The 20,383-nt window shown below is 43.1% G+C and overlaps 1 protein-coding gene across 1 annotated transcript; it reads left to right on the top strand.

The window, feature by feature from the left end:
• Window positions 1-7,878: 7,878 nt before the first annotated feature.
• RPL5 (ribosomal protein L5) lies at window positions 7,879-17,778 on the top strand (the record flags this gene model as incomplete). Its single annotated transcript, XM_082002758.1, is given in 10 exon segments — window positions 7,879-8,122; window positions 9,962-10,215; window positions 10,218-10,295; window positions 11,260-11,329; window positions 11,425-11,540; window positions 13,054-13,188; window positions 13,765-13,967; window positions 14,874-15,051; window positions 16,908-16,996; window positions 17,634-17,778. Coding segments are annotated over 10 exon segments (1,467 nt in total). The 3' UTR covers window positions 17,734-17,778.
• Between the last annotated feature and the right edge of the window lie 2,605 nt (window positions 17,779-20,383).

The following is a 20,383-nucleotide window of genomic DNA, read 5'->3' as shown; positions in this document are numbered from 1 at the left end:
GTGTGGCTACTGATGGCTACAGGCTGTTCAGAAGGGACAGGCAAGAAAGGAGGGGCAGAGGTGTTACCCTCTACATCAAGAGATGGATATAGTGTGATGAGCTGTCTCTGAAGAATAGCCACGAGTAGGCTGAAAGCTTATGGGTAATAAGAGACTGAGTCAAAAGGGAACCTCGTGATTGGTGTCTACCACAGGCTACCTGATCAAGGGGAGCCTATTGATAAAGCCTCCAGCTACAGAAGACATCACACTCACAGGCTCTTGTCCTGCTGAGGGACTTCAACCACCCCAACGTCTGCTAGAAAAGTAGCACAGCCACCTATAGGCAACCTGTGAGACTCCTGGAATGCATGGAGGCTAGTTTCTTAGGCCAGGTAATAGACAGCCCTACCAGAGGGGATGTGATACTGGACTTACTGGTCACCAACACAAGTGAGCTCATCAGTGACGTCAAGAGTGTGGGCAGCCTAGGCTGCAGTGATCATGAACTGGTGGAGTTCACAGTCCTGATGGATATGGGTCAGGCAAAGAGTAAAGTCAGGACCCTGAATTTTAGGAAAGCAAACTTCCAGCTCTTCAAGGAGTTAATCAATAGGACCCCCTGGGAAATTGCCCTCAGGGACAACGGAGCAGAAGAGAGCTGGCAGATGTCTAAGGATGCTTTCCATAGAGCGCAAGAGCTCTTGATCCCTAGGTGTAAGAAATCAGGAAAGAGAGGCAGAGACCAGCATGGCCAAGTGGAGACCTGCTGAGCAAAATAAAGGGCAAGAAGGAAACGCACAGGCAGTGGAAGCAGGGACAGGTATCCCGGCAAGAGTCCAGGGACGCTTCCTGGTTGTGTAGGGATGGGGTCAGGAAGGCCAAGATGCAGCTGGTGCTGAACTTGGCAAGGGATGCAAAGAATAATAAGAAGAGCTTCTACAGGTATGTTAGCCAGAAAAGGAAGGTCAAAGAAAGCATACCCCCACTGATGAGCAAGGATGGCAAAGCGGTAACAACAGACAAGGAGAAGCCTAAGGAACTCTACTTCTTTGCCTCAGTCTTCACCGGCAGTCTCTCTTCCCACAGCTCTCGAGTGGATGGACCACAAGACAGAGACTGGAGAGCAAAGTCCCTCCCACTGTAAGAGAAGGTCAGGTTTGTGACCACCTGAGGAACCTGAACATGCACAAGTCTGACAAGAAGCATCCCAGAGTCCTGATGGAATTGATGCCAAGACACTCTCCAGATTTTAAAACTCATGGCAGTCAGGTGAAAGTCCCTGGAGACTGGAAAAAGGGAAACATTGCACCCATTTTTAAAAAGGTTTGAAAGGAGGACCCTGGGAACTACCGACCTGTCAGCCTCACCTCTGTGCCTGGGAAGATCACGGAACAGATCCTCCTAGAAGCTATGCTAAAGCACAGGGAGAACAGGGAGGTGATTCATGATAGCCAGCATGGCTTCACCAAGGGCAAGTCCTGCCTGACCAACCTAGTGGCCTTCTATGATGGAGTAACCACATCAGTGGACAAGGGAAGAGCTACCAATGTCGTCTATCTGGAATTCTGTAAGACCTTTGACACAGCCTCCAACAACATCCTTCTCTCTAAATTGAGGAGATATGGATTTGACAGGTGGACTGTTTGGCACATGAGGAATTGGTTGGATGGTCGCATCCAGAGGGTAGTGTATTAAATGGCTCAAAATCCAGATGTAGATCAGTGACAAGTGGTGTCCCTCAGGGGTCTGTATTGGGACCAGTACTGTTCAACATCTTCATCAGTGACATAGACAGTGGGATCAAGTTCACCCTCAGCAAGTTTGCAGATGACACCAAGCTGAGTGATGCAGTTGACACACCTGCAGGACAGGATGCCATCCAAAGGGACCTCAGAAGCTTGAAGAGTGGGCCCATGTGAACCTCATAAGGTTAAATAAAGCCAAGTACACAGTCCTGCACCTGGGTTGGGGCAACCCCCAGTATCAGTAAAGGCTGGGGGACAAAAGAATTGAGAGCAGCCCTGCTCAGAAGGGCTTGGGGGTACTGGTGGGTGAAAAGCTGGACATGAGCCAGCAATGTGCACTCAGAGCCCAGAAGGCCAACCATATCCTGGGCTGCATCCAAAGTAGCATGACCAGCAGGTCAAGGGAGGTGATTCTGTCCCTCTACTCTGGTGAGACCCCACCTGGAGTCCTGCCTCCAGCTCTGAAGCCCTCAGCACAGGAAAGACATGGACCTGTTGGAGAGGATCCAGAGGAGGGCCACAAAAATGCTTGGACGGATAGAACAGCTCTCCTATAAGGACAGGCTGAGAGTTGGGGTTGTTCAGCCTGGAGAAGAGGGGGCTTCAAGGAGGCCTTACTGCAGCCTTCCAGTACTTAAAGGGGGCTTATAAGAAAGATGGGGACAGACTTTTTAGCAGGGCCTGTTGCGATAGGACAAGGGGTAATGGTTTTAAACTAAAAGAGGGTAGATTTCGACCAGATATAAGGAAGAGATTTTTCACCATGAGGGTGGTGAAACACTGGCACAGGTTACCCAGAGAGGTGGTAGATACCCCATCCCTGGAAACATTCAAGGTCAGGTTGAACAGGGCTCTGAGCAACCTGGTCTAGTTGAAGATGTTCCAGCTCACTGCAAGGGGGTTGGACCAGATGACCTTTAAAGGTCCCTTCCAACCCAAACTACTCTGATTTTATGAAATTCAAAAGAGTAAACTAGTTTCTAAACGACTGACTGGTAACCAGCTTTACTCGTGAGCTACAAATTTATTGCAACCTTGCAGCTGCTGACAGAGAACAAGAAATAAAAGGTAAAAGTTTTACAAGGGAGAAGCATAACCAATTTAGTAATTTCCACATAGGAAAGTTGCCTAAGCTATTCAGTAAATGTAGGAAATGTAAACACAGGTGCATACATCAGTAGTCAATTCCTTGAACACAATCCATGCCAACATGTGTGGTCTTGCAGTAATATTTAATTTTGGCCACTAATTTACTTAGTATCTCCATGACTTGCCTTCACAAGCACTTACACTGTAACTTGAAGCATGCATATTTTTGTGGGTGTAGAAGGGTCTTCCTCCATGCTACTGAAGCCTGTAACAGTGTTCCTGCAGCCTTTTGTGAGCACAGCACTTAGAGAAAACTAATTTTCCTCAGTTATTGAGTAAAGAAAAGGGAGATGGCTTTTCAGAGACATATGTACTCATCAAATAAAATCAGTTTTTTTCTGATTACTTGACCACTGACTTTTAGGCTTTCATTTGGAAATAAGGGCCTATTTACTTCTCTCAAAAAGGCCTACTAGTGGAAAAATGTAAGGAAGATCAATGAAACACAGATAATTTTTAGTGCCAGTCTGACACCAAGCAGATGATGTCAAAAATCCCAAGCCCATTTTATCATGGTTTCTAAGTGTCTTATTATGGAATTTTAACTTTTGCCTTTGTCATTTTGTCTTTAGAAAGGCTGATGACAATTCTTTTTCCAAAGGGATGAAAAATACTTACTAAAACTTCAGCCAAACCCATGAAGTTCCACCACTAATGCATTCCAAGGGGGGAAAAAGGTTACTTTGCTTAATGAATATTGTTTTTTAGCTCTGCTGTTTCAGAGAGCATGGAAGTTTGAATTTCTTGTTACTATGAATTCAGAAGAAAAAATGAGAGATGTAAAACTAACTTCTTGTATACAATGTCACTCTATATAGTGATGTGGTTGGTATGTGTCCAAAATGTTAGGTTTTGGCTAGCTACTAGTTTTTGACACCCATTTTAAGCAACATTCTATAGCTTTACCTTTCTGTAACAAAAATAACAGTAAGCTCTTCTAACATCCTCTCAGTTACAAGTGCATGGTCAACTTGTGGCAACAGCAATCCATTACTAAAAGACTGGCCCCATCTTCCAGTCTGATGCAACCAAAGGAAAAATACATAGTTAATACAGTATAAGCTACTGGTGAGTCAGAATTCTGTATCATCACAAATTAATATACTTTTTTACATTTAAAAAAAAGGATCCAGAACATGTTATGATGTCATCAAACAGGTATTTAATGCTATGCTAAGAGTCTCTAAAACCTAGTCATGACAATGGGGCTTAAGAAAACTCAGGAGTTTGAGAAGTTCAATACCTTACCATGTAGCAGAACATACTGTAACAACCTATTACCAAAACATTAAGTTTGAGTGTTTCTTTTTAAGGGATTAAACTGTGGAAGTAAAAATAAATCAGAAGTTACTTGCAAAACTACACAGATCAGACAAGATGACAGATTTTGTTAACAAAATCCTTGGAGACAGGTAAAATTTGTTCAGACAAAAGAAAATAAGGATATTTTGTTGGTGGCTTTTGGCTGCTTCCCTAGTTGGAAACTAAAACAAAAGGTTAAGTGTCCACAGTCATTCCATCACAATCCCTTTCTTTTTGTCCAAAATAAAGCCCAACCCTAGTATTGTACTTCAACCACAAATATAAAATAACTGCCTCACTAGGACTCGGAAGGATTACTTTTACAATTAGCAAAGTTGACAGTTATGCAGCCTGAAATAACATGAAGGCCACAGCATGATCCCTGTCAGCATGACCGAACGGAGATCTCATTCTTCATTGCCTGAATCCTATAGCAGGCTCCACACTTCCTAGGCCCTCCCCGACACACCACTTCACAGCTAACTGAACAGTTTCCAGAGTTCACAGGAAGTTAAACAACGTTAAGAGCAATTAAGGAAAAGCTACAATTTGCCAGATCATTTCTGCTGCTACCTTGTGAGAATATAGTTTCTGTTTACATGCACACAACAAAAACACATCACAACTGCATATAAAATGAGCAAAGCAAGACAAAAGCTCCTGCATTATTACTAACTTACTACCCACTTATTCCAATCACCACTTGCCGGAGAAGGTAAGGATGCACCTCAACTACAGACATTTAAGCAGACAAGACTACAATGAAAACAAGACAGTGTTCCAAATTTAAAGGAAACAAAAACTTACCAACAGATTATGTTGGTTGTTACAAATATGGAAGACACAAGGCTTTAATTCAGCATGCTGTCTACAAGCTTAAGTGATATATTCAAGAGCTTCAGAGAATATATATAGCAACTCAAAGTTACATACTCCTATAATATTTACTATTTGCCTTTTTTTTTAATTCTAACTATTTTACTTTGGAAAAAAATGAGTTAAGACTACATAATGAAGGCAAGTATAGGTTGTTTGAGAAAACATTTGTAAAGTCAGGATTTATTTTCTTTATTGTTCCTCTTCTCATACTACCAGAAAAGATTTTTCTTTTAAGTTATGTTCAATGCTTAAAATGATACCTAAAATATTGATTTCTACTATGTCTCTTCCTTAAGCATTACAAATTTATTTTTTCTGCTAGTTAAGAAAACAAACCAGGAAGAGTAATATTCTACATTTTCCTAAGTATGCATACCCCAGCTTAGCTGTTTTCCAACTTTCTAAATCATGATATTAGAACCTTGAGTTAGCAAGGTAAACCATTTTGTTTTCCTAAATTCACTGACAAAGGACCTCCAGTTTTTATTGCTTCTCCATTTATTATCAATCCTACCCTGAGAACAAACTAACAGTAACTGGCACATCACTTCCCCCATCCCTTCTCTTCTTGTAAACTTAAAAAGGCTTTTCTCCCAACTCTTCTTTTCCACGAACCCCATTTCAACCATTCCACTCACCAACCATCTCCTGCTTAGTTGTTCAAAAGCAATCAAACAAGTCAACAGAAGACAAACATATGGAGAGCAGTGGGGAAAAAAAAAATCCAAGCCACCAAGCTGTAGCTCAGGAAGACCCTAAGCCTCAGCCTGGGGGAGGCTACAAAGAGATATGGGGAGGAAGTACGGCTGTTCTGTTGAAGCTTTCTTCTCCAAACATCTGCTCCTCTCAGAAGTACTGTTGGGCTAGGTGGACATTCAGTGACAATCCCTACAGCTGCTCTCGTCCCAGTTTATCAAATTCAGGCAATGCTGATTCATAACACTTTCCATAACACTAGAGTGCTTTCCTCCTCCTCATGCCCCTCTTTCACTGGCTTTCTCTATTTCCTTTCTTAGTATTTACCTGAAAAAGAATTCATATTTATAAATTTCAAAAAAGCCTTAGCTCTTTGTAAGTGTAAATTTAGAGTTGTACAATCATGATCAAAGCAGAAACTGCACAATGAAAGATGGCAAGAGAAATAAACAGGTGCATTTATATGAAACAGTTTTTAATACTATCTACCAGAAAAACAAACAAGATCCAGTCACCTTCTCCTTTAGGCACGTGAAGTAAAGTGAATTTAAAAAAAATTGGAAAAGAGTTCTGAATTTTTTTACAAATACTTTTGGATTTAAGTAAAACATACTATCATCAGTTCTTCTCTGTATGAATCTGCCTCCTTTCTACATCTTTTATACATTATCTTTGAAAATGAACAAAATTGTCCCAGGCAGACATTAAACACTGTTTTGATACAGCCAGTGTTAATGCTAGCTCATGCTGGAAATTCAAAATGGTTTGCCAATTTCACTGTTTGCTGTAAAACTGCTCTGAAACGCTGCAATGCAATACATACTCTGCAACACTGAAAATTAGCAGGAAGTACATGGAACTACAGAAAAACGACTCCAGGAATTAAAGCTGGAATACATAACAATTAATCAGAACATTAATACCACGTTTTATCCTCATTATATAATCATGTTCATGCATATGCAGCTGGAGGTGCCAGTAAATGAGATCTCCGAAGCAGCATTTGAAAATTCTCTCTCTCTCAAGAACGAAAGACCCACAGGTTTAACGTTCCACAACACCAAGGCAGAAGTCCCCCCCTGCAGACAGACCCGCTGAAGTCTCGCCGGGCCGAGAGCCCCTCCCCACCGCCCTCCACGGCTGGCGCCACACGGCACTGCCTTCACGGAGCTGCCAACTACCCACCCGCGTCCCCGCGGCAGCGGAGCCGCCGCAGCCCGAGACGCGGAGGGGCTGAGGCGCGCCGGCCCCGCAGCCCCCGAGCCGGCGGCAGGGCCGCGCACCGCGGCCTCCCGTCGCCCCCACGCCGCAGGTCGCCGGCGGGGAGCCGGCTTTCCCTGCTCTGGCGCGACGCCGCCCGCGACGCCGCGGCGGGAGGGCCCCGGGCGCTGGGCGGGGGCGGCCAGCGGTGCCCGCGGGGCGGCGACGCCCCGCCACGGCCCGACGGGCGGTGACGGGACGGCGCGGCCGAGGTCGCCGCGCTCCGCCTAGGCCCGGCCACGCGCCACCCCCGGCCCCTCAGCGGCGGGGACGCGGGCCCGGCCGCGCCTCACCTTGGAAGCGTTGCCCGCGGCAGGGAGGTGCGAGCATCGGCGTCCCCCGCAGCCCGCCGCCGGCTTCCGCCGAGCTCCCCCCTCCCCCCCGCGGCCCGCCGCGCTCGGCCGGCCCCGGGCCACGTCCCTGCCCGCGCCGCGCGCGTGCGCACTCCGCGCGCAGCCGCCGCGAGGGGCAGCCCCGTGCCCCCGCAGCGCCGGCCCGCGCTTCGGAAGGCGTCTGCCCGCGGCGGCGTGGGAGGCGGCTCTGCTCCGCCGGACAGCCCGCCGGTAGCGGGCCCAGCAGCGCGTTGGGGGGCCGGGGGCAGGGCCTGCCGGCGGGAAAGCGGCGCCACTGCTCTCGGGTGCAGTCACGGCTCCCCCGATCCACGGGGGCGGTTCGGGCTCGGCGCTGTCGCCCGCGGGTTGGCAAGCCGGGTGGCAAGCTGCCCTTAAAACCGCGCAGGCTGCTTACGTGCCACGTCCCTGCAGGGCCCCCTGGTCCCTCATCACTACTGTAACGGCAAAAACCCCACAGCTGTAAGCCAAGACCCCACCCTGCCCCAAGTCACAGCACGCCCATTACCCCACCCATGTCCCCGCAGCACTCCCACCCCGCCCTTGCCCTTCCCAGCAGCAGCAGAGCAGAGAAGCCACCATACCACTTTGGCACAAGGCAAGGACACCCTACATCCGCCCTGGTACAGGTGGGCTTCTTTTGGTATAGACAGAACGTCTGCCCAGGGCTCTCCTCCGGGGGTTACACACAACAACGTGCTCTCTGGGAGCACCGGCTGGCCTCAGGCGAGACGCACTCCAGCCAGGTCACAGAGACAGGTGTCTGCCTGAGGCAGCTCCTCATCCAGCCATGGGCCCATTTGCCATTGTCCTCCTACAATGAAGGACAGAGACTCCCAGACAAAGCCATACAGAAGTTTTCATTTGTAAGGATTCTAATAAAAACTTAGTTAAAAAATAGTAATTCCAACGCTACCAGAACACATATAATACTGTGCATGCTATTTCATAGCCAAGTACGCAAAGCATACTTAAAAAAACAAGCAGCAATAGGTTCTAGATAGACCTCCAACGTAACTTTTTTTGCTTTAATAAGGCTGTCACTGTTGCAAGTGACAGCAGAAAAAGTATAATTGTTTCAAATGACCACATAGGTCAGTCCAGACACAGACGACAGCCTTACTGCCTTGGGTCCTCTACAGACAACCAGGGAGAGGGCCCCAGCTTACAGGAGATGCTGCTGAAGCACCAACTTCATCAGTCCAATAGACTTCTTCCAAATACAAAACACTCCTCTGAAAGACCTATGTGATGCCCTGCTCTTGAAAACACACACAAGTAAAAACATGACATACAATGTAACAGAAACTGAGAAATACTATCAGAGAAAAAAATGCAAATATACCTTTTTCCTATCAGTAACTGTTATCAGCAAAATGCCTTTTATTAAAGCATTGAAAACATTAGCTGTTACCTCAACAAGTTCAGAGCCTCTATGAATAGCAATCACCCTTTCAACAAACATTGTCAGTGAGAGCAAAAGGAGGGATTTGCCCTGAATTTGTAAGGATTCAGGGGTGGGGCTAATAAGCTCAGCTGGAGCCTCCCTGTCTTGCAGGGTGACAACGAGCGAGAAAGCATGTGGAGGTGTGATGGGATAATGGGCTGATTTTTGTGCTGGTGAGCTATTTTAGGGGAAAAAAGTCTCCTCACAGAGAACAAGAAATTGATTTTATTTGTTCTTGTTTAATGCAAGACTAATGGAGTCCTGCTTATGATACCATGGACCATGAGGTGTTTTTCATCAAAGTAAGCAACTGCCCAGCAGTTGCCAACAGACAATTAGCAATTGGAGAGCGTGCATTTATGTGTTAGAGAGCAGCTAAGACAATGTGCTCCCCTAGAGTTATTTCATGTAAAAATTGAAAAGCATTTAGAACTCTGAACTTTCTAAAATTCAGACTTAGCTAGCTAAATAATTTCTGAAGTTAGCAGGTACCTACCTGGTAGGAAGCATGCTGGTACTTGCCTGAGGTAGGAAACACTTATTATTTCTTTCATTCTCTTGTGATTATTTATATTCAATTAATAACTTTTTAAAATATTGGTCTACATATAACAATTAGCATAGGTTTGGGTTTTTTTTTTTTTAGTAAAGTGAATACGGATAACCAGACAAATGTGTCAGGAACAAAGATGTTGGCTTTGTGCACTTTTTCTCTGACAATGTCAAGAGATCTGATGCCACTTGATTTGGCCACTTGCATACATATATATACACACAGCAGATGTGTGTGTGTATATATATATGCAAGCACATATTCTTGCTTTATTTCATAAAATATCAGTTATCTGAGGCATCTATAACTTCTTCTAGGAACAGCATTCGACTGGGTTTTGGTTGGTTGAATGTTTTCATTATTTATTGTTCAATCAACCATGACAATTTTCCCTAGAAAATTAAGGGAATTAAAATCCTATAACATTTCTATAATTGGTGATTTTTAAGATCAAATCCACTGATTTTTCTGTTGTAAGAATCCCTTTGCTGTGATACATCCTTTGCTAACAACTGCTTAGGCAGTTAGGCAACGAAGACTTGGAAGCAATGACACGTTACATGTCGGCGTTAGACGACAGCAGTATTTTTTTCTGCAGAACTGCATTTCCCTGAGTCGTTGGGAGAAAGGAGGAAGAAAGATGCCCACCCCGCTGTGAGAACGCCCGGCCTGGCCGCGGCCGAGCCCGTGACCCCGCCGCGGCACTGGGGGCGGAGCTGGCTCCGCGCCGTGCGGGCGCTCCCCCAAGCCGGCAGGGGGCAGCACAGCGGGCGCTGGGGACAGGTCGGTCGGCGGCGCTCCGCCTCGCCGGCCAGGCTAGGAGCTGCGGCTGCGCAGTGGGCGCGGCCTTTTCCCCCCCCTGCTGCGGAGCGCAGTCGTTGTGCGGAGCGGGCCCCGGCCTAGGCCTAGACCGGACAGTACCTGGCACGATGGTCAGTACCGGCCCCCGCGGGACCCGCGCAGCGGGGGGAAGTTCTGCCCGCCGCTCTGCGCCCTCCGCGCGGCTCTGCCTGCCTGGATGGAGCCCGATTGGCCCGGGCCTGGGGCCGGCTGCGGCGGCTCCAGCGTGGCAATGGCTGCCATTAGTGCCGGGGCTGCGCCGCAGGGTGGCTTGGGGCGGTTCGGCGGGACCCCAACTGGGCTCGCTCCGGTCCGGCCCGGCCCTGCTACCGTCCGCGCTGCCGCCCTGGCCCGTTGGCCTACCGGCCCGTTGCGGCGACGGGCTGGGTCGGGCCCGGGCCGCAGGCTCGGGTCGGCGGAACGGCGTGAGAGGGAACGGGAGCTGGGCGGCCGGAACGGCGTGGGAGCGGGTGGCGGGGCTGTGTTTGAGAGAGACCCCCGTGCCCAGCGGCAGCTGGCGCTTGGCTCGGGGGTCGGGGAGTGCGGGTGTCTGACGGGCCTCCCTCCTGCCTGCCGCGGGGCTGCGCCTCTGAACCGTTGGCAGGTGTCGAGGAGCGCCTGCCCCGATGTCAGCGAAGCTGCTTGTCTTCGCCGAGTGACGAGGGGCTGCGGGAGAAGCCGGCTCCGTGGCAGAACTCGCCATAGAAATAAGTGGCTGCGGGGGAGTGACTGGAAATGACCACGCATACTGCTTTGGTCTGTGCCGGCAAACGTTCAGTTAACAAACGCAATTTCTGTTTTTTTCCTGAAACTGTATGAAGTTATGGGGAGAGGTGTGCATTAGTTGCTGTGGGAAGGATAGAAATTCTGGGGTTTGGGTGGGGTTTTTTTCCATTTTATTTTCATGATGCTTTTTTTATCTGAAGGCGTAAGTAAGCGTGTTATTTTCTTCCTGATTTCACCTCGGTTTTACTCATAGCAGGTTTTACTTAGTTAGAATGGTCTTGGTTTACGTGGGTATATGTTAATAACATTTAGTTATGCTTCTTATTCAAGGGGTTTGTGAAAGTTGTCAAGAATAAGGCATACTTCAAGAGATACCAAGTGAAATTCAGGAGAAGGAGAGGTATTGTTAAATTCCCTGTAACATACAATTAAATGTCATTGATGAATATTCCTACTTTTTCACATGTGTTTTCCATGCTATAACTTGTTTTTCAGAGGGAAAAACTGATTACTATGCCCGCAAACGTTTAGTAATTCAAGATAAAAACAAGTACAACACTCCTAAATACAGGATGATTGTGCGTGTTACCAACAGAGACATCATTTGCCAGGTAAGGTCTGCGGTGCTTGCTACCTACTTACCAGCCTCCCCAGAGTGAAATAAACAGAAAGGGGGATGGCAGAAACAGCTGATGTTTTTTAGGCTTGATCTGAGCATGTTTGATACTGTAAAATAGTTTTTTAGAGAAGAACAATCTTTAACGTTGACACAACTGAAGTAATAAACTGTATTGATGATACAAAATAATTTTGCTAGTGTCAACTTTCTTTAGCAAGGTTATTCATAATGTAAGATTGTACGTTTTAATGATGCTGAGATAAGTAGAAGATTTTAGGGAAAGAGAAGATATGTCTATTTTTTTTTCTACTGTATTTAAAGTGCTTTGAGAAGAGGGCCTTTTTGCTTGACTGAAGACAATGAAGTTGACTGTGTGACCTGTCAACCTGCCTTGACTATTGGACTGTATCTAAAGGTGCTCTCTCTCAATTTTGAGAGTTGTTTTCTGTGATGTTTTGTGGATCATATGAAGCAGGTAGGCCTTACAATGGCTTTCCTGTGAGGTTAAAGGAGACTGGTAAATAAGAAGAGTAGGCATTTTTTCATGCTTATTAAATACGCAGTTGTGTGTTGCATCATATGCAGTTCCTCACTGTGATTCACGATTAATTTTGAAGTGAAAAACTGAGGTGTGTTTGTTCTATCATAAATACTTGTTAAGATTAAACAAAAGCTAGAAAAGTTTAACTGTCATTTCTTTCTTCATAGAATAATTATCTGTTGAGAACAGTGGAGAGTGCTGTTTTTACAGTCAGTTCAGACGAAACTATATGAGCGTGACAAGGTTATTTTATCTTTGAAACTCAAAAGAAAAATCATTCATGGCAGGTGCTTACATCTGACTGATGGGTGCCTTTCCAGGATGTAGGAATGCTACAAAAAGGGGACAACTTTTGGATGTAGAAAGGAGGTGTGTGAGTCTAAAGGAGAAGGTTCTGTATGTGAAAGGAACAGTAGAAACATAGCAGATGGTACTGGTGTCTCACAGGAGACCCCTGAGATTATGAAAATCTCAGGCCCATTAATAAAATCATGCTATAAGTTTAGTAACAATGTTATCACAAACTCTGCCAGATGTTTTTGCATTTTTCAGAGGTGCATTATATAGTGTGATTTGAGAACTACATGCAGAAAGTGGGACAGAATCCATCCGCGTCTATAATGATTCTTTGACAGGTTGCTTTTGTAGGCAGTTTCCTGGCCTCTTGGTGTATGCAGAGAGGTAAATAAAAGTTGTTGCTAACATACACTTTCTCCGTCCTAATACAGATTTGAATTATTTGCATCTGTACTTGAGTTAATTATGCCTCTTAAAAAAACCAAAACAAACAAAAAAAACCACCACCAAAAAACACCCCAAACCCACAACCCATTGAGCTTGTATGCGAAGGTTGGCAGTTTGTTGGACACTTCTATAGAGTATTCCTATCAGCTTCAGTAGATGTCAAAGAAACAATAAATCAAGCCAGTTACTGTGAGAACACTAACAGTTATTTTGTTGTCAGATTGCCTATGCCAGAATTGAAGGCGACATGATTGTCTGTGCTGCTTATGCCCATGAGCTGCCAAAGTACGGTGTGAAGGTTGGCCTGACCAATTACGCAGCAGCATACTGTACAGGTCTGCTGTTGGCACGCAGGGTAGGTATCTGTCAGCTTGTCTGGAAGTTGCTGCTTTGTATTTCTGGTTCTCTTACCAGCGGGAAAGCCCACTTTCTTAATTGGCGTGTTAGTATAGATACCTGACTCTGTGGGCTTCTCTAAATAATTTTTCCTTTTTACCATATAGATTTGATGGCCTCCTGTGACTGTCACATCACAGTGAGAAGTATGCCACCATGCAGTTTCAGCCCACTTTTAAGTCTCAGCACTTAAGTTTCGTGGAGGGAGGGAGTCAGGATAAAAATGTAAGAAATGTACCTGTAAGAGTTTGAAAACAGGAAAACAGCATCCATTCATTTTCCATATGAGCTCGTGAATAAGTCAGTTCAGTGGTGTACCTGTTGGAACAAGAGATTGAAATTTAACAGACACGCTTACCATGGTGGTTGTTAAAAGCTTTGTTATTAGTATGGGGTGCATAAGTTTTGTAAAGAAATCTGTTACAAACGTGAATATTTTACTGCAAATTTGTATTTTAAGGTGATGGTGGTTCTTCATTTTGTCAATAAATGAAAGAATTTCAGATGTGCTTGCTTTTTTTTCCCTTCCCCACAGCTTCTGAATAAATTTGGTCTTGATAAGATCTATGAAGGCCAAGTTGAAGTGACTGGTGATGAATACAACGTGGAAAGCGTGGATGGAAAGCCTGGTGCTTTCACATGCTACCTGGATGCAGGTCTTGCCAGAACTACCACTGGAAACAAAGTCTTTGGTGCTCTGAAGGGTGCAGTGGATGGTGGTCTATCAATCCCTCACAGGTAATGCAGTCTGTTTGGAAGAATTCCTTTAGAATTAACCTGAGATGATTCTGTATGTGACAGACTACTTACACTGTCACTTTATGTTGAAATAGTTTTGTTATGACCTGGTAATGATTATGTAGCCTAGGTTCTGGGGTGGGGTTTTTTTTGGTTGGTTTGTTGGCTGTTTTTTAATCCACAAGTGCAATTCTGATAGTCCTGCTGGGCATCTTGCAACTATCAAGAGAGAAATTTTTAGAAACTAAAGAGCCATCTTGTTGCTTTTATTTAAAAACATCTTGTGATTGAATACACTGAAGGTAAATATCCTTTAGTATTCTGTTGTTTTCAGTCTTTAGCAAATTCTGTGTATGTATTAATTTCATTGTGACAAGCTGCACATACCAGGTACAAAACCATTGATGTTTGCCGCAGTTGTCAGTACAAAGTAAGCTTGAGCAGTCCATGTACACTTAAAATTTCCCCATGGAGGTTTTGACATTTCCTGTCATAGGCTGTGAATGACTGAGTCAAGATTTTTGGCAGTGGGGAAAAAAATCTGAGATTTGTTGTGTATTTTCCTACCCTCTCCCATGCTGTCCTCTTCAGTTTTGACTAACTGTCCTTTTTTTTTTTTTTTTGACTTGGCTGCTACATGATGATACTCCCAATGACTGAACACTCTGTAGTTGGTCCATGGTGTGTATATGATGTACTGCACTGTTTCAAGACGGGACTGATTGCAGCTGAGATTAACTTCTATTTCTTAATATTCTTTCTCTCTTCATTTTTAATTGGAGGGTCCTATCCCTCAGTTATCTGTAGGAGGATCTGATGTATCAGTCATTTCTTTGTTGAACCTAGCCTCTGAATTAGAGCATTTGGCAATAATGTCTTAATCTGACTGTAACTGCTGTTTCACAGTACCAAACGTTTCCCTGGTTATGACTCGGAAAGCAAAGAATTCAATGCAGAGGTTCACCGCAAGCATATCATGGGCCAAAATGTTGCAGATTATATGCGTTATCTGATGGAGGAAGATGAAGATGCTTACAAAAAACAGTTCTCCCAATACATAAAGAACAATGTAACACCTGATGGGGTAAGACTTATCTGGCTGGCTCTTGTGCGTTAATAGAGATGCTGATAAGTCTTGCATAGGGACTTCTCTAGTAATGCAAATAAGCTTGATATGTAAAATAATGTGATCCATGTTTGTTACCCATGCGGAGGAAATATTTTTTCCTTCATTAAGGGCTCTGTAGCATATCAGATCTTTTGAAAGTGAGATCTTTTTTCCTGCTGTGAAGCTTAGTATTCTGCCTATAAATCTAAGCTTACAGGACTGCATTCCAAGCTAGACCACTTCTTTTTTTCTGATATGGAAATTAACTTGAAGTTTCTGTATATGCTAACCACTCATTCCTAATCCTGCACCACAGCCTGTCATTTCTGCAGCTGTGGTGGTTGCAACTGTGAGGATGTGCCCTATGTCAAATCTGTTTGAGGACTTGTGTGAACCCCATAGGTAGTCCTAGGTCCCAGGTGAATATGGAATAGCCCAAGCTAGCATCTCATGAAACTCCAGAGAGTATAATACATCTTATTTTAGCACTATGTTAAATTTTAGAGTATCTTGTACAAAACACTAGAAGATATGTGATATTACCAAGGTGCTTCTTTCACTTCTTTCAAGTGTTAAACTCCTTTCAGATGGCTTGTCTTGCTGCCTGTTATATGTTCGTGCTTGGTTTCCCCTATTAGTGGTCCTGAAGGTTGAAACAAACTTTCTTATGTCCCCTTTTTAGGCTATGGGGAACTTAACTTCGTTCTTTATCCCTTTATTGCTATGGGGTTTAAGGTTTTTTGTAAACTTAACTAATTGCTATTTTTTTTTTTTTAACTTAGTCTTTACTAAAAAATAGCAATGTTGTATGTAAATGCCAACTTCATCTGTTTTTACTAAACAAACAACGCTTATACCTTGTATTGCAATGAAGTGGCTCGAGGACTTATGTCAATAATTAGACAGTTGTCTTTGTCCATCTAGAAAATTTTTCACAGCTGGGGTCTAGTAGTCTTAGTTAACCACCAGCAAAGGTATTCTTAAAATTGGTGTCATAATGGAGTTGTAGTTGTCTGAGGGACAGACCAGCAGACAGATGTGGGTCCTCTGGTACCTTGTGCTATTGATCTATGTAACTGGATAGATCACTTCTATCTTCCTTGTCGCACATGGTAGAAGAATAGTCACTCAAGTACAATAACTGTTTGGGTGTGGCCTCTGCTAATGTGTTTGTTACTGCATCCTTGGGGATGATGTAGGGACTGTTGTTGTTCTTTTAAGACTTACTAATCTGTAGCTGTTTTCACAACTTGTACTTTTTCCCCTCTTACTAAGCAGCTTTGTAGTGTGTCCTAGGGTAGGGTCTACAAGCCGTAAGATTACACATCTGACAGAGTTTGTGTGGAATAATTTTGGTTTAATAAGTAAACATGAAGTATTTTATTTTAGGTAGAAGTAGAGTAACTTTTTAGACTGCATTTTAATTTAAATGTAGGGAAACTATGGCACTGAAGGTAGGCTGCTGAGGAAATAGTATTTCAACTGCAAGATGGCAGCCTGTATTTATGAGATTTGTAAGTAGTCTGTAGTTACTCTGTGGCCTTGGTTCCCTAACTGTAAAATAAGGATAAAATTACTTTCTCAGTTTTGTGTCTTAACTTGTGGGTTTGGATATTTTGATTGTGTTATAGTAATGATAGGAATTTCAGTATGTTGGGGCAGTGATCTTCTGTATGACGTGTTTTAAAAGCAACTGCACAAAATGACAAGCTGTATTGTGATGAAACCTGTTTCTAATTCATGCTCTGGTAAGGGTATCTTGGGGCTGGTTTTTTATATGATCCTAGAACTGGACCACTAGAGAGAATTTAACAATTTTTTTTTTTCTAAAGATGGAAGAAATGTATAAAAAAGCCCATGCAGCTATAAGGGATAATCCAGTCCATGAAAAGAAACCCAAGAGAGAAGTTAAGAAAAAGAGGTAAAACTTTCATTCACTTCAACACGAACATGAATTCTCTGTTCAGGATGTTTTAGTTATGTTAAAACAAGTAATGTGACTCACATTGCAGTTGTGTCAAAACACACGTTTTACATCAGATAAGATACAACCATTTCTGTACAACTTTGTCAGGTGTTAACTTCAGCGTAGGAATTTAAATTTTAAGAGCCCTCAACTATTTAAAAAAAAAAAAAGGTTTAAAGTGGAGCATGCTTGTGGCCTGAATAGCTGGAACTCTTTAAGTGTGTATCTTCAGGTCTTTGTTTTCAGTGGGAAAGCTGCTTCTCTTTAGGAGAGGGCAGTACTAAACTACTATGATTTTTCAGGGGTCTGAGAGAAAAGAAATCAAAGCACAGCTTGATACTGTCTGTACTCTAGTCACAAAAGCATACGGAGCTTACCTCTTCAGGAATTAAACTGCTGCAGTCTAACCATACCTTTTTGTGGTGCCCTAACTGCAGCCTTAAATCATTACAAGGAAATAAAGCATGTTACAGAAGTAAGAATATGTTTAAGCATAAGCATTCTTAATCACAGTTCTAGTGCACTGCAGCTTTCCTGACCACCTTTTTTGCTTATTTTGCCTTTGATATCTCGTACTGTGCTTACATTGCAGATGGAACTGTCCCAAGATGTCCCTTGCCCAGAAGAAAGATCGTGTTGCTCAGAAGAAGGCTAGCTTTCTCAGGGCCCAGGAGCGTGCAGCTGATAGTTAAGACAACTTCCACAATTTTCTATGAAGCTTTGGAAAAAGTGGCAATAAATTTATTGAGTAAGCAACTGTGTAAGAATGGCTTATTAATATATATTCTAAAGATGCAGAATATTTTTATGATCCAGCAGGTCTGTAGCCTTACACTTTTTTTCCACTTCGAAGTACTATATGAATTTTAACTCCTCCACAGAGGAGAAGAAAGGTGACAGACTTCAAAACCAAGGCTGCTGTTTTAGGATTATTCCCCTAAGAAGAGGAAATCAAAGGAATATTTTTGTGTGTGTGACTAGTATCAAAGACTAGATACAAGAATGTGCTGCTTCTATTTGCAATTTTGAATTTTTAAAAAGGGCTTTACATGTCCTTCACAATTTTCTTTCAGCATTCTTAATGTTACAGGGTGGGGAAATATGTATGTAGCTTAAGAAAAAAAAAAGAGTAGTTACAGTAGGTTCCAAAGCCCCTGCCCAAAGGCAGCCTTAGGCTTTTAGGAACACAAGGGGCAACTTTCTCTACTATGACTTAACTGTAGCTGATAGAGGAATACATGTCTAATTGAAGTATTTAAGCTTTGTCCAGTAACTGAAGTATTCCATGTACTCAGGTACTAGAACAGGTACTGCCTTAAGCGGAATACTTTACTTTTAAATTGCATATACATGCTTAGTTACAGAGGCCTTGACTTGCCACTACACCTCAGTTTCATAGGCATTTCTTATTTGTTTCCCATTAGACTTACTGAAGTTGTTTGCACAGTTAGATACATGAAGTAGGCTCTGTGGAAGAATGTTTTACTGTGAGATACTGATACAGTCTGAAAGAGAAAAGGAGGCTTGTGATTTATTGTAAACAAAGTGTGGGGATTTTTTTTTCCAAAGAAAGCTCCAACAGCAATAAAAATGACAGTTCTGTACAACAAACTGCACTATTAAACATGTTTTCCAGGTGTTTAAAATACCCACCATCCTTTTGGATTCAATAATGTTCTCTGCCCCAAACCTAGTAGCAATTACAGTCAGATTTTTCCACCAAGAATATGACCACTTTGCATTTGAGTGCATTGCTGTCTACAAACACTTACTAGCTTGTGGTTGGAGGACATTATCAGTTTAGAGACAGTAATTAGCATTAGCATCGTTAAAGAATTACTAAAAAGCTGATGTTTACAAAACAGTACACCCTTAACCCAAGCTGCATACTATCACATACAGTATGGAGAAATTGTTATGTTGGGCCTGTACTTCAGTGTCATCATTCAAGGAATGCATTTAATATAGGATACCTAAAGCAATTAACAACCTTTCAATATTTAAATAAAGCTTGTACTTCTTTCCCTATACTGAAAATTAATTAAGTGGCCAGGATTTACAAGTATATGGATGACTGCCTTTAAAATCATTAAAGATTGAATTATTTCATACCTAAAGCATTTATAAATTAAACATTAAGTATTGAGCATAGTATTAAGGTGTTTTATGGACATCCAATTCTGCATAACCGTGAATGTAAATGTAAATCTGAGAAACAACAGATGCAGATTAAAGGTGGTACAGTGGTCATGCCATGTGGAATGCCAGGATCAGATGGTGTTTATTTACTCATGACTTGAGACTGAACAATGACTTACAGCTGCTATTAGAAAAAAAGAATAGTAACACACTACAGCTCACTCACTCATGTTCCACCTCTTTCCTAGCTGTTACTACCTCACAGGCTCCCATTTAAGCAATATCCCATGATCCTGAACAAACCTAGCTTATCCTACAGTTCACATCTAGCTCTGGCTTATATACTTCCTGCAATAGTTCAAGAGGATGTAAATCCAAGTCTGTAGCTAAATTTGGAGGGACAGTAAAGAGTCAAGACTTTATCCACAGCTATTATTTGTTTCACATGTCATACAGCAGATTCCTACACTATAAAAGCTTCCTTTAACTGTTAGGATGCTTCTGCCACCAGTATTTTTAAAAATTAACTGACTTCAGTTCTCACAAAACAGCTTAGTCCAAACTCTTCAGTTTTCAGTATTGGCTACAGCTTAATTTGGGTTAAAGGTTTCAACTGAAGTACAATAATCTACAGTTTTTGAAACAGATGTTGATATTGCTGCTAGACTATATACATGATTTTAAGGAGTAAAATGTTCTAAAATTCTTAGCTCCCAACATGGTTCACTGTATAAGGACTTAAGAAGTGTTGAAATACTTAAACATTCAAGATGTAAGCGTGAGGTAACAAGGTGTAAACAAGAATCTAAGTCTCATATTACAACCTGTCAGTTCTAGAATAGAATTCTAATTTTCCACAGTTTAATAATTATTAATGTGCAAACTCTGCCATGCCAAAGTATTAGTAAACGTCAATCTCAGTTCAGTTTATTCACAACAGCAGCTTGGACTCAGACACATTATTTGCAGTAGTGGTGGTTCTTCATAGAACTACGTGGGATAAAAATCTTTTGCAGGTATTCACAAGACAGCAATGAATTTCACAGAATCGTAAGATGTTCCATAGGTTGATGTGGTGGCACAGTGAATACTTTCATCCTGTTCAAGATCTGACGAAGTGCACAGAACAGTCAAGCATGCAGGATTTTTGTTTCCATAACACAGCACTGGAACACCAGAAGCGCTTCTGCCTCTGCCCGATCA

The sequence above is a fragment of the Phaethon aethereus genome (genome assembly GCF_964289735.1).
Source record: "Phaethon aethereus genome assembly, chromosome: 8".
Taxonomy (NCBI): domain Eukaryota; kingdom Metazoa; phylum Chordata; class Aves; order Phaethontiformes; family Phaethontidae; genus Phaethon; species Phaethon aethereus.
Note: the sequence above shows the minus strand (reverse complement) of the source record. Positions and strands in the feature narration are given on the sequence as shown.